Here is a 14,058-nt window from a genome sequence, read left to right as displayed (position 1 = left end):
TGGAATTAGTTTCATAATGTTGATGTTTGTGCAAGTACGTGGAATTACTTTCATAATGTTACTGTTTGTGCAAGTACGTGGAATTAGTTTCATAATGTTGATGTTTGTGCAAGTACGTGGAATTATTTTCATAATGTTGAAGTTTGTGAAAGTACGTGGAATTACTTTCATAATGTTGCTGTTTGTGCAAGTACGTGGAATTAGTTTCATAATGTTGATGTTTGTGAAAGTACGTGCAATTAGTTTCATAATGTTACTGTTTGTGCAAGTACGTGGAATTAGTTTCATAATGTTGATGTTTGTGCAAGTACGTGGAATTAGTTTCATAATGTTGATGTTTGTGCAAGTACGTGGAATTAGTTTCATAATGTTGATGTTTGTGCAAGGTTATATAGCGAGACTGAGGCTCAGCCGGGGTATATAGAACAGAGGAAAAAATATTTCCAGGGAAAAAAAGATTGTGTGTGTGACGTCACTTATTGCTTTATATGTTGTTAGTAATACTTTTACGTGGGAAAATAAGCGAAATAAAATAAGCAAAACAAAAGCAGCAAAATGAAAAAAAGCGAAATGAAAGTTTAGTCTAGCGAGTATTGTAAAATGTAAAGTATATAATTTTATTACAAAACTTGAGTGGCATTAAGATTTCTGTAAGGAAAGAGATACCGGCGAATAAAAAAAAAAAAAAAAAAAAAAAAAAAGGAAAGAGATATCCACACCATGCCTAACCCTTCTAGGGTAGGGTAGGTGCCTGAGCCCGAGCCTTTAGCTCATAAGACTGTCATTCCCATTAGCTCCCTTGGGGCGGGGATGGCAGACCAGAGAGGCCTAGCTTGTGGCTAGGCCTGGGGACAGTTGGTCCCAAAGATGAGGAGGTACTTGTGCCTCCTCCCATGGGAGACTTAGATCTCAGACGCTCCCTAAAGAGGGAGCCAAGGCCGGGCCACCACTTGGAAAAGGCCCGGGCCGGGAGAATACCGGCTAATCTTTAATAATAATAATAAGAAGAAGAAAAGAGACTGAAAGACAGATTGAGTCTTACTGTGGCTGGGAGTCGAACCGATGAACCTTCCTAGCCTTTGCATGTAACCGAAAAACACGTTACGGAGCCACTCAGACACGTCCAGACGTCCTCCATAATACTACTGGATGATATATGAAGTAAGCAGGTGAAACGTATCCTGAAGAGGTTAGATAATCAGGTGAAAATTACCTGACAGAGGGTGAGATAATCAGATTTCATGTCTGGAACGAAAACGTCTGTGACAATCATATGAGCGGGAAGAAAATGGGAGAGAACAGATACATAATATATCTTGTAAAAGTAACCAGGAAGGGCAGGTTGGTCATTTATACCGACTAGACACTGATGATACAAAAGCCACGAGATAAAACCGGAGGAGTAACAAGTGGGCAGTAACTATCGGAGTTTGAAGCGTTGAGCCAATCAGGTACTAACTAAAGTTGTCATCGACCGTCTGGATGGCAATCAGGAGGCGGACCCGGGAATCCTGGCAATGCGTTGGAGTCTCATTATGTCTAATGAGCTCGAACTAATGACCTAATTGGATTCGTAATTTCCTTGGGAGATTTGTCAAGAGGAGGGGAACTGGATGGTGGAAGGCAGAGGGTTATATTTGCGTTATAGTGACCCCGCTCAACTCTCACCTCACACACTAGCCTCTTGTGGAAGTTTCACCGCACGTTTTTTATAGCTTGTTTTATTTCTCCTTCCCATCCTTCTTTCCCAGGAAGCTAACTCACCTCTCCTCAGAAGAGAGGTGAGTTAATCGTATGGGTTATACAGCTCCTATGGAATGAAAGGTGATCAGGTTTGAGCCAAGCGGTGGTTTGTTTTCTTTAGTTTGTCCATGTAATACCTGGATGCTGACATAGGGCTCTTGATCGAAGAAGATGGAGACTGTTTCCTCATCTTCTCAAACCTCATTAACTCCTCCTTCTACACACGCTTCTCATTTCCCAGGCACCATACGACCCTTACGATTTAACGCTTCCCCGTGAATAAGGTAATAATCTTCGCCAATTCATTTGGAAGCGCTAAATTCATAGGGGGTCATACAGCATTTCGGGGAATAGGAAGCACTCAGGTTCGACTCAAAGCAGGGATAGACAGGTCAAATTTCTTTCGTCGAGCAGTTAAGGGACATCAAGAAATTTTCCCTTGAGGGAAATCCCAATAGTCCATGGCCCTCAGCTTCAACATTGTCGTCGACTTAATTTTTCAGATGCTGCTGGTTCTTCTCATCTCTGTAATTCGTGAATGTGGTATAGAGAAGATCTACACTGATGCTTTATATTCGTTATCTCTCTGGAGTTTCTTCCCTCCCAGGTGGTCATCTGCCAGAAGTCGCCTCTCCCTTTAGTTTTTCAATCTCTCTTAGATAATACACGATAGCCCTTAATTTGGAAAGCAGGATGCCTGGAGGGTGTTCCGGGGTCCAACGCCCCCGCGGCCCCCGGAACACGACCATATTGTACTTCTCAGGAAAAATTATCAGTGTGGACTTCAAAGTTCTATGCTGTCTGCCTTTCCCATGTACTCTCATGTACTCTTTCTAGCGTTCATCCTCATTACTTTGCACATGTTGGTCACATCATAGCTCCAACAATTCACAAGAAATCTATACTTTGGACAGGAAACTGTGGGCGACGTTTCAAAACATCCTGACCGATATCAGATCGACTTGATGATGGTGCGAGACAAACCAAAACAATGTCTAATGTTTCCTCTCCAAACTGTGTATTAGTTGTGATATACGAAATCGTAATAACAAGATTGCAAACAACCCACGGTACGGGTGGAGTTGAAACCCATGGTCTGAAGTTTTACGACTCATTCTCCATGGGTTCGAAACTCACCCGTACCGTGGGTTGTCATACACATTTATTGCGATATTTCTTAAAAAAAATGAAATGTGAGTTATTAAAATCATTGATGAAAACTTAATAACAGTGGAAGAATAAATCCGCTGTTGAATTAAGATAACATTCTCTCACGAATTATTGTGTCTAATGGTCTATGAAAAATTAAGGGTCCATTATAAGTGAGCAGGATGAGCACTTTGCCACCTCCACACACTAATAGAAGCCTCCAGCTTCCCTTAATGGCAACGCCGTTGTGGTTGCCTTAAGGTCAGAGTTCATAGGGTCGGATCTTAAGTACTGCAACAAATTTATATTTTGCTTTTAACGTAAATCAAGGGTCGAAAAATGCAGCTTATGAGGCAAAAGGCAATGGATACGTTTGCCTTTTAACAGAAAAAAACGGGCATTAATTCATTATTTATACATACATGAATATAAAAGCGTAATAAAACTGGTTTATGGGGCAAATGAATCCTTATTGATATTTTTTAAACTTAATGTACTGGCAGTGTGCTACTGGTCTATTTGATACGATTGTGGGAACAAAACTTAGCTATGTTCCCCTATTATACTCCACAGAAGATGAGTTTCTTGTATTAGGCATTGTCTGCGCCAGGAGTCTTCAGTAGGGAAATGACAAGAATTCTGGTATGGATTCATTAGCCAGCTCAGATGCAAATATGTCGTTCCAGAAGAACTGGAACTATTTGGAGATTACCATTCATCAGGAGGGGATGGCGTTAGTAGCAGTAGAAAGGTAAACGAGAGAGAGAAATAGAAGAAATGGTGCAGATAACGAAAGTGAATGATTAATATCGCAGACCCGTAAATAAAGGGAAGAGACATACAAAGCAATAATTAATTAAATATGAGACGGGGTAAATACATAATCCATAAAGAGGATTTCTTTTACTCTCAGTCGAGTTTAATACTCAGGAATTCCTAACTTGTCTCCCAGAAGCCTGGTCGTAATCCCGTAATTATCACTGTTGAATATCATGGTAATAGTCAGAGGGGTAGTAAGCTGTTCCGCACTGAAGAACGAGAGAAGCACGCAGGGAGGAGCTTTCTGCTTATGACAAGCAAAATGAGGGATTATATTCGTATATTATTGTTTTCAAGGCGAAACGCTAAACCTGTCAGGATACTATAGCGTCTGGGTAATAAGAGGGTAGCTACAATTACTTGGATCAAGAGCTATTAGCCGTTATCAAGGTACTTCCCATGAAGGGTTATATAAACCTAGATAATACACACTGCCAGAGGTATACAGTAGCTGCTATACATCATGTCAGTGCGTTTGTTTTCCTACGCATTACACTGCGTCATTTTATGCAGTGGTGGAATGTTGCCTGAGGCTCTTCGTGTTCCAGCTGCTTATTGTCAACTTCACTCTAACGGAATATTAAGCCTAATAGTGTGTGTGTGTGTGTGTGTGTGTGTGTGTGTGTGTGTGTGTGTGTGTGTGTGTGTGTGTGTGTGCGTGTGTGTGTGTGTGTACATGTATCATAGGCCAGTGGGGTCACCCCTTTGCTTCATCCTCAGTGAGAGAGTCGCATTAATTTCCATCATTTAGAATTTATTTTGCGCACTTGTAGACGTCAGAAGTATTCTTTCACTTATTTTCACTTTCATTATGCGTAAAGCCGCTGGAAGCAACGAGCGGTTTTTTCCTTTTACCACACCGGCAGTCTTCCACCGAGGTAGGGCGGCCCAGGAAAAAAAACTAATTCATCATCACTCATTCCATGCGTCTCACGAGAAGTGGGCAGACATCACATACTGTAGGTTATCCTTTTCTGCTCTATCCTCTCTAAATTCCCAAACCACCTCAACAATCCCTCCTCTGTCGTCTAAATTATGCATTTGCTAAATCCACACCCTCTCTAATTTCTACACTCCTAATTCTGTAGGCAGTATTCTCACTACACATCGCTCTCAAACATGACATTCACACTACTTCAAAGATCCTCCTCACTACAACGTTTAAAGACCAAATCTCCTACCTATATAAAGGCATTAATATAACTATACTGTGCACTGGTGCATTTTGCCTTTATGGATGAATCTCTCTCTTTCCTAAGATGTCTCAACACTCCACCCACCTTTTTCCCCTCGTCTGTTCTGTGGTGCACCTCGTCTGTTCTGTGGTTCACCTCGTCTGTTCTGAGGCTCACCTCGTCTGTTCTGTGGTTCACCTCGTCTGTTCTGAGGCTCACCTCGTCTGTTCTGTGGTTCACCTCGTCTGTTCTGAGGCTCACCTCGTCTGTTCTGTGGTTCACCTCGTCTGTTCTGAGGCTCACCTCGTCTGTTCTGTGGTTCACCTCGTCTGTTCTGAGGCTCACCTCGTCTTTGAAAGATCCGTCTGGACATGTTCACTAAGTACATTGTCTAATATTTAAGTACCTTTCTAAAGGTTAGCTTATGTACATTACAACTGAAACCAGTCGTCTCCATTTACTCCGATCAAACACACACACTCAAGCCTGCTGAATGCTCAAGCCACTAACACTCAAAACCTCTTTTACCTCCCACTTTCCTCGAGCCCTTCCTGGGTTGTCCCTACTTTCTTCCACCCCAGATTTATAAATTCCTCTTCATTATCCCATTTGCTGCATCCTTTCTAAATTCCCAAACCACATGAATATCCCCTCAATCCTATGAATTATAATCACACTCCGTTTTCAAATTTGTGCACTTCTAATTTTATACTTATATATATCACAAAAATGATCCCACACAGGAGAGGGAAACTTATGACGACGTTTCGGTTCGAATTGGGCCAAGGAGGAAAACCAGAATATATGAAAAGAGGGAGGCCGGGGACAGGAGTTGTATACCAGGAAGAGGGAGTAGTAGTGATGGTAGTAGTAGTAGTAGTGGTTAGCAGTAGTAGTTGCAGCGCAGCAGTGGTGGAGGTGGAAGAGGGTAGCAGTTTTAGTGAAAAAAGAAGCGGCGAGTGGAGTGTTAGCGAATAAATAGTAGTAGTTGTAATAGTGGAAGTAGACTATAAGAACAGGAGGAACACTGCACGAGAGCTACTGGTCCACCCAGATAGGACAAAATCCCATAGGAAAAGATTCTGCTAGGCGGAAGATACGGTATTATCCCTGTATCCCCGTCTTTATATATATATATATATATATATATATATATATATATATATATATATATATATATATATATATATATATATATATATATATATATATATATATATATATATATTGGCAGTGTGAAAAAGTTATAACCGTTCTCTTCAGAGCTTACCTTTTTTTAATGTTTTTGATCCGATGTTCCATTATGTACCACTAGCTGTAAAAGCTGATCCACGCGATTTTGAACACTTAGAATATCTGTCATCAATCATCCTTCAAATTTGTCGTGTTTGATGGCGTTAAATATGAAGAAAAACTTAATCACATCTGAAAAATTACAGATAACAGACTAACTCTCAAGGCTCGAATTTTCCCCTTCCTCCAAACTTTTCTGGGATAAACCGAACCCCTCCTTCCCTCCTCCACAGGTTTATATACCTTCTTTGTCATCCTAGTTTACACCGTCCTCTCTAGATGTCAGGCTTTAGTATCGACTTGAGCAGAAATCAAGGAGCTGGCACAATATTGCCAGGTGGTTCTATAGAGCACGATGGGGCCAGTGGGGAGGAATATTGGAGAGGCTGCATGAGGTTCAAGGAATTAGTTGGCTCAGTGAACTGGCAAAACCTAAACAAGCTGAACATCACTAACCATCAGACATGCTAAACATGAATGTTTCTAACTTTCTCATTAGCTTTCGCTACCTGAATATAAGTGAACTAAGGTTAAGTTAGGTAAGGTTTGTTGAGAAACAAGACAAGTGATTGCTGACGCGGGTATTATTCATATCATGACCCGCCACTTGAGCTTTAGGTCATCTGACCGAGACCTTCCACTGGTTTACAGGTTACCCCTTTATATATTATAGTTATGATTGTATCCATTAGATACATATGCATGTAGTGAACCAGGCAACCCTTGTCAGAGGGAAAAATGCTGTAACGAGCAGATGCCGACAAATGATGAATCAAAAGACAATTGGTTAAAGTGAATCTTTTATTGAGCGATGTTTCTCCCTATCCAGACCGAATAAAAAGAATAAACCAAATTTAGGAACAAGGAAACATGAAAGATAAAAATAAGAATATGCAGGAAATGGAAGTCATAAAATGCGAAAGATAAAAATAAGACTATACGAAACATGGAAGCAAAAAAATTAAATAAAATACGAAATATGAAAACTGTAAACAAAAGAGGAAAATAAACGAAAGATGAAACTATGCTGTTGGTGGAAAGATAAAAACGAAAATAGTGAGTTGAGGGACCAGAATTATTAGAAAACCATCGACACCATGCCTAACCCTTCTAGGGTAGGGTAGGTGCCTGAGCCCGAGCCTTTAGCTCACAAGACTGTCATTCCCATTTGTCCCCTTGGGGCGGGGATGGCAGACCAGAGAGGCCTAGCTTGTGGCTAGGCCTGGGGACAGTTGGTCCCAAAGATGAGGAGGTACTTGGGCCTCCTCCCATGGGAGACTTAGGTCTCAGACACTCCCTAAAGAGGGAGCCAAGGCCGGGCCACCACTTGGAAAAGGCCCGGGCCGGGAGAATACCGGCAAATATTTAATAATAATAATAATATTAGAAAACGTAGAAAGAGCAGATTATTATAGAATAATTCTATATGAAGGGAAGGTATATTCCAGTTCCTTGGATCAAGAGCTTTTCAATACAACACGCTCCCCTTAAATGGAAAACTAAGAGAAGAATATCAGAACTTTTTTCTATTTCTTGGTTTTTATCAGCTGAAAGGTATATAGGGTACCTTTCCCAAACTTTCAATACTGAAGCATTCTTTGTGTACGTTCTAATGGCATTCTTACTCCTGGAACCCTCATCAGCTCGATCCTCCGTCCGCTAATCGGGACAGAGAATCAAGCTTCTGCCATTCCTTGTGCAGAATGAACCACATAAGCTTAGCAATTTACGTAACTTTGATGAGTAATAGTTAATAAACGAGGAAGAAGGATGAAAAAGAATGAGAAGAAATATGCGTAAATGTGTGTTCATAACAGAAATGTGAACGGCAGATAAAATTTTGATTCGGTGAAGTATTTTTACGAGGACCGCTTCACCAGCGTATAACATTAACAGCCTTTAAAAAGTAACAGTGAAACTATATTTAACATATTAACAGCCTTTAAAAAGTAACAGTGAAATTATATTTAACATATTAACAGCCTCTAAAAAGTAACAGTGAAATTATATTTAACATATTAACAGCCTCTAAAAAGTAACAGTGAAATTATATTTAACATATTAACAACCTTTAAAAAGTAACAGTGAAATTATATTTAACATATTAACAGCCTCTAAAAAGTAACAGTGAAATTATATTTAACATATTAACAACCTTTAAAAAGTAACAGTGAAATTATATTTAACATATTAGCAACCCTTGAAAAGTAACAGTGAAATTATAATTAACATATTAACAGCCTATAAAAAGTAACAGTGAAATTATATTAATTTCATAATACCTGAACGGCCTTGTATTGATGAAGTGTCGACCCTGAGGGGCGCAGTACCTAATATTTCTCTAGGAATTTAACAGGATATTGGGGGGGTTAGAGCGCTGGGGAAAAGAATGAGAGGCTGGAGCTGGCACAATATTGCCAGGTGGCTCTATATAGCACGATAGGGCCAGTGGGGAGGAATGTTGGGGAGGCAAGGTAATCGGGAAATTTGGAATGCTCTGTTTCTTGGCGCTATCATTCAACATCCAGTCTGGCAGTTTTTAACTGTTGGTACATTCTTCTGCTTTACTCTCCTTGCCTAGATAATACATGATCCTCTTTAATCTAGATAGTGGTAGATAAAGAACAAAAAATCCCTGTACCATGACTAGAACATTACACAAATAACCAGCTCATAAAAAGCTTATGACGACGTTTCGGTCCGACTTGGACCATTCCCATCTGCAAGTTATTTCTGTATAATGGTAGATAATTCGTATAAGTAAGGTGCTTCGGTGTGGGCTCTAAAGTACTCTGCTATCTGTCATTTGCCATTTACTACCCATGATTTGCTTTCATTTACCTTTTATTTTTAAATGTTTATTTTGCTGACGTCTATGTATGTCTACCGTTCTCTTTCACGCTACGTCATGCTACGTCGCTCTCTCCTTTCTATTTATTTTTTATTTTACTGAAACTTTCGTCCAGGAGCCATAACCTAACATTCTTGTTTGAGGATTATGTAAATATATGAGTGTGCGGAGTCATTTACATGCAAAAAAGCAACGCCTCTTATTAAACCACGTAAAAAATTTTATGCGTAAACTTTTCCCGGAAATTGAAAATCTCATTGTTGTTGTTGCTAATGTACCGAGGTAGGGTGACCCGAAGAAGAAAAAATACAGTCACCGTCGGTAATTCAGTCACTGTCTTGCCAGAAGCGAGGTGACGTAACAGTTCAGATGGCAGTCCAAACTGCAGCATCCTCCCCCCTCCCTAATTCAGAGTGCATGTACTGTTCTTCCCACCTGTAAGACTCAGTACGACTAACCGATTTTCCTGAATTCCTTCGGGTATTCACTATAAGTTACTAAAATCATTTACCTCCAATCAATAGAACCATTCCAGTTGGATGTCAAAGGCCGTAGCACTCAAAGCTTCATTTACCCCCTCCTTCCAAATTTTTCTGGGACGAACTCTACCGCTCCTTCCATCCTTCCCAGATTTATACACCGTTCTAATCATCCTAGATTACTACATCCTCTCTAAATGTGCAAACCATCTCAACCTCTCCTTAGCCCCTCTAAATACTACTTTTGGTAACCCTACATATTCTGAACTCCAGGTACTAAATTCTCTGTATAATATTTACACCCCGCACTGCTTGCAAACACGTCATATTCACTGCCTCCAGCCTCCTCCTCTCAGTAACGTTTAAAAACTCATGTTTCACACCTACATAACTGTGCTTCTACCACGGTACTCTAGTACTTTCCCTTTTTTTGGCTCCACAGAAGTCTTAATGCATCACACGCTTTTTTTTTTTACCTCGTCAAAGAAGAGGTAAACCATTAAATGATTCACCTCGTCTCTTATAGACCCATCCTCCTACTACCAAATATCTTAATACATTTTCTTCCTCCATACTCCCGCTCTCTCCAATCTGATATGCAATCTTTCAATGCTTAGATTTGTGTTTTGCTTTCAGTACATTGCTCTCTATGTTCACTTTCAATTGCCTTTTACATTTTTTTTCAACACATCGGCCGCTTTCCACTGAGGCAGGGTGACCCAAAAAGAAAGAAAAAGCTTTCATCATTCAACACTTTTACCATCACTCATACATAATCACTGTCTTTGTAGAGGCACTCAGACATGGCATTTTAGACGTCCCTCCTAACTGCCAATATCCCAAACTCCCTCCTTTAAAGTGCAGGCATTGTAGTTCCCATTTCCAGAACTCAAGTCCGGCTAACCGATTTCCCTGAATCCCTTCACAAAATATTATCCTGCTCACACTCCAACAGCTCGTCAGGTCCCAAAACCTATTTGTCTCCATTCACTAACACGCTCACGCACGCTTGCTAGAAGTCCAAACCCCTCGCCCACAAAACCTCCTTTATCTCCTACCCCTCCTTCATTCTCCAATAGATTTATATGCTCTCCAATTCATTCTACTTTGTTCTAGTCTCTCTAAATGACCAAACCACCTCAACAGCCCCTCTTCAGTCCTCTGACTAATACGTTTAGTAACTCCACACCTTCTAATTTCCACATTACGAATTTTCCGCATAATATTTACACCACACATTGCCCTTAAACACGACATCTTCACTGCCTCCAGCCGCCTCCTCGCAGCAGCATTTACAAAAACAATTTAATCCCACTCCTCTCCCAAGCACCCTAGCATTTACTTCCTTTACAACGCCATCTATAAGTATATTAAACAACCATGGTGACATTATACATCCCTGTCTAAGACCTAATTTAACTGGGAAATAATCTATCTCTCTCCTATACACTCTAACCTGAGCCTCAATATCCTCATAAAAACTCTTTACAGCATTTAGTAACTTACTACCTGTTCCATACACATGCAACATCTGCCACATCTCCTTTTACAAATACTCCCAAATTCTGTCTATTAATAAAGTTAACGTGTAATATAAAATTTAGGGGTGGTAGGAGTAGAAAATATTGAAACATCTCCGGGAAGAACGTTGAGTTTTCCCTGAGGTACGTTTATTTTCTTCTCTGAGGATGAGGGTCCCCAGTAAAGTTCTAGAGGTGGTACCTCCCTATATTATATATATATATATATATATATATATATATATATATATATATATATATATATATATATATATATATATATATATATATATATATATATATATATATTTATATATATATATATATATATATATATATATATATATATATATATATATATATATATATATATATATATATATATATATATATATATATATATATATATATATATATATATATATATATATAAGTGATACTGAAAAGGTGCTTAGAAGACAGATACAAAGATGTATATACGTAATATTTCATTTGAGTGCTAGCTTATCTTTTTATCTTTTTATATGTCTATCCATTGATTTATGTATTGAAGTTGACCCGCAAACATTTCTTATAACTATTTAACAGTTAAAAATTGTACTAATATTATTATTTTTTCGGCAGGTGTCCGATGACCTGGGTTACGTCATCTATTCTGCCCTGGGGAGCTTCTATATCCCAAGTTGCATCATGATCTTCGTCTACATCCGTATCTACTACGCTGCCAAGGCAAGGGCACGAAGAGGAGTGCCCAAGAAGAGAGCCATGCCATCCGCACCTAACAGACCGCCGGCAGGTAAACTTGCCAAAAAACACCATAGCAATAAATCCACCAGCAATCCTCCCAACACCACCACAACCACCAGTTTCACCAAGCCCCCAACACCTACTCCCGTCCTTTCTGCCGATGACTCCAGGAACGGGGCCAACGAGCGGACTGGGCTGCTCAACAAAAAAGTGCTCATATGCGACGTTCGGGTTCACGAGGAGATGCCGTCTTCCAGATGTGGAACCCCTACTGACAGCCCAGATAAAGAAACGCCCTTGCGAACTGTTAGCGAGCAAGTGGACGCCGACCATCGGAATCACAACACTAAGAGCGAGAATGGCCTTTATATAGGTCCTCTCGGTTCCGACAACCCGGACCTAACGATTGGGTTGCCGACTCCTACAGTGCCGCCTACTCCCATGAGAGAGCCGAACGGTGGAAACATGGCCGTGACTCTGGCCTCTCCGGCCGGCTCCTTGCGACGAGGAATACCTGCATCTGTGATGGACGGTGATCAGATGAGTGATATTGATCCATCCTCATCAGATTCGGGAGTTGTGACGCGCTGCTCTGTGGTAAAGCCCTTGAAGTTACGTTTCTGCCATCCGCTTCTAGGTAAAAAACTCACCAAGCCAAAGAGAGAACTCATTGATATGGGCAGAGTCTCCACACCAAAAGCTCGAGACCCAGAAAAAGAAAAGAGAAGGCTGGCTCGCAAGAAAGAGAAGAGAGCCACGCTAATCCTGGGTCTCATTATGGGCTCCTTCATCGCCTGCTGGTTTCCCTTCTTCTTCATGTACATCCTGGGACCTCTGTGCCCGGCTTGCTATATCCCAGTATACGCCTTCGACCTGGCCTTCTGGCTTGGTTACATGAACTCAGCCTTCAACCCCGTTATTTACACCATCTTCAATAAAGACTTCAGGCGTGCATTTAGAAAGATTCTTTTTAAATAAGTGGTTGATTATTCTTTTTTTTTAAGAAATGATGTTTCTGAAATATTGCTCATTCATGTTATAAACAAGCGGTTCAGCTATTGGCAATTGTCGTGACTTGTCTCAGTGATATAACAGAAAATATATCTCGTAAACAATATTTATATAAGACCACGTGCCTGATTAAGACTTTTTAGAAGCGACTTATTTGTGTAATATATAATGTCTGTTTTTTTAATTACATGCATAAGAGCAGATTTTTCTTACGTTTCCAATTAAATGACATGACGAAAAAGAAATTTTGCCGTCATGAAAACGGGAAGTGGACCAATGGGAGACACCATGGGATCAATCACTGTGCTTTTAGATGAGTCCTGAGAGTAGGAGTGAGAAGGACGTGCTGCCTCCTCCTGTGGAAGGATGAGCCTCCTCTCCTATAGACCTACACATGGTCTGTAGACCTTTATCCGGTCTGCGGTCCATCATCTGGCCTGCATCATCACTCCTGCCTCAGAAACACAATTACAAAACCCTTGTGTTACCTGCGAGTGCTATGGTTAGGTTGTACACAATACGCTTGAACACAGAAAATAATCTTCTCTTATTGTTTAGATTCCTAAGTGTTGTAAACTACGATACTGAAATAGCTTTTTATGAGCATGTAGCTTAACAGCCATTTTATGCATGGCATTATGGTGGGTGTCTTCATAAACACGCACATTTGTGTGTGTGTATATATATATATATATATATATATATATATATATATATATATATATATATATATATATATATATATTTATATATATATATATATATATATATATATATATATATATATATATATATATATATATATAGGGTGTATTCTTTATTGTTAATATCTACTGAGTGAAGTAGGTGAGAAGTAGAGCTGAAACATTTTGGACTAAAGTAAGCCTGAGTCCTTAGTGTCTTACCCCAAATAGTTTTATCAACGAAGTTGAGTCATGTGCTAAGAGACGTTGGTACTGGTGACCGTAAACACCCAACCTACCATATTTAACACTTACCATCGAATGTTAACTTGATTTTAGCTCCCAGAGATATGCTAAGTTCAGCAAAATAGATGCACTGACGGATGGCATGATGACTTGTCCTGAGATTTGTGTGTAACTCGAGAAATTACCATTGATTCTCAGCTGGTGGTGATCATGTTAACTCCTCTGCTACCTTGTGCTGTCGACAAAGCAGCAGCCCGAGTTGAATCCATCACTGCGGTAGAATAAGTGTGTAGTGCAAAGGGTAGATAATGCAATGTCTTCGAGTGAGAATTACGAACATAG

At 40.0% G+C, this 14,058-nt stretch overlaps 1 protein-coding gene across 1 annotated transcript in view; it reads left to right on the top strand.

The window, feature by feature from the left end:
- LOC138854628 (alpha-2B adrenergic receptor-like) overlaps positions 1-13,440 on the top strand; it is a 38,013-nt gene extending 24,573 nt beyond the window's left edge. Inside the window, exon 3 of the mRNA XM_070098823.1 lies at positions 11,654-13,440. Coding sequence (XP_069954924.1) covers positions 11,654-12,754 — 1,101 coding nt within the window. The 3' untranslated portion in view covers positions 12,755-13,440. The remainder of the gene's footprint in view (positions 1-11,653) is intronic.
- Positions 13,441-14,058: the final 618 nt, after the last annotated feature.

Source organism: Cherax quadricarinatus, chromosome 65, assembly GCF_038502225.1.
Source record: "Cherax quadricarinatus isolate ZL_2023a chromosome 65, ASM3850222v1, whole genome shotgun sequence".
Classification (NCBI taxonomy): domain Eukaryota; kingdom Metazoa; phylum Arthropoda; class Malacostraca; order Decapoda; family Parastacidae; genus Cherax; species Cherax quadricarinatus.
The sequence above is the reverse complement of the archived record's forward strand: the minus strand, read 5'-3'. Positions and strand labels throughout refer to the sequence as shown.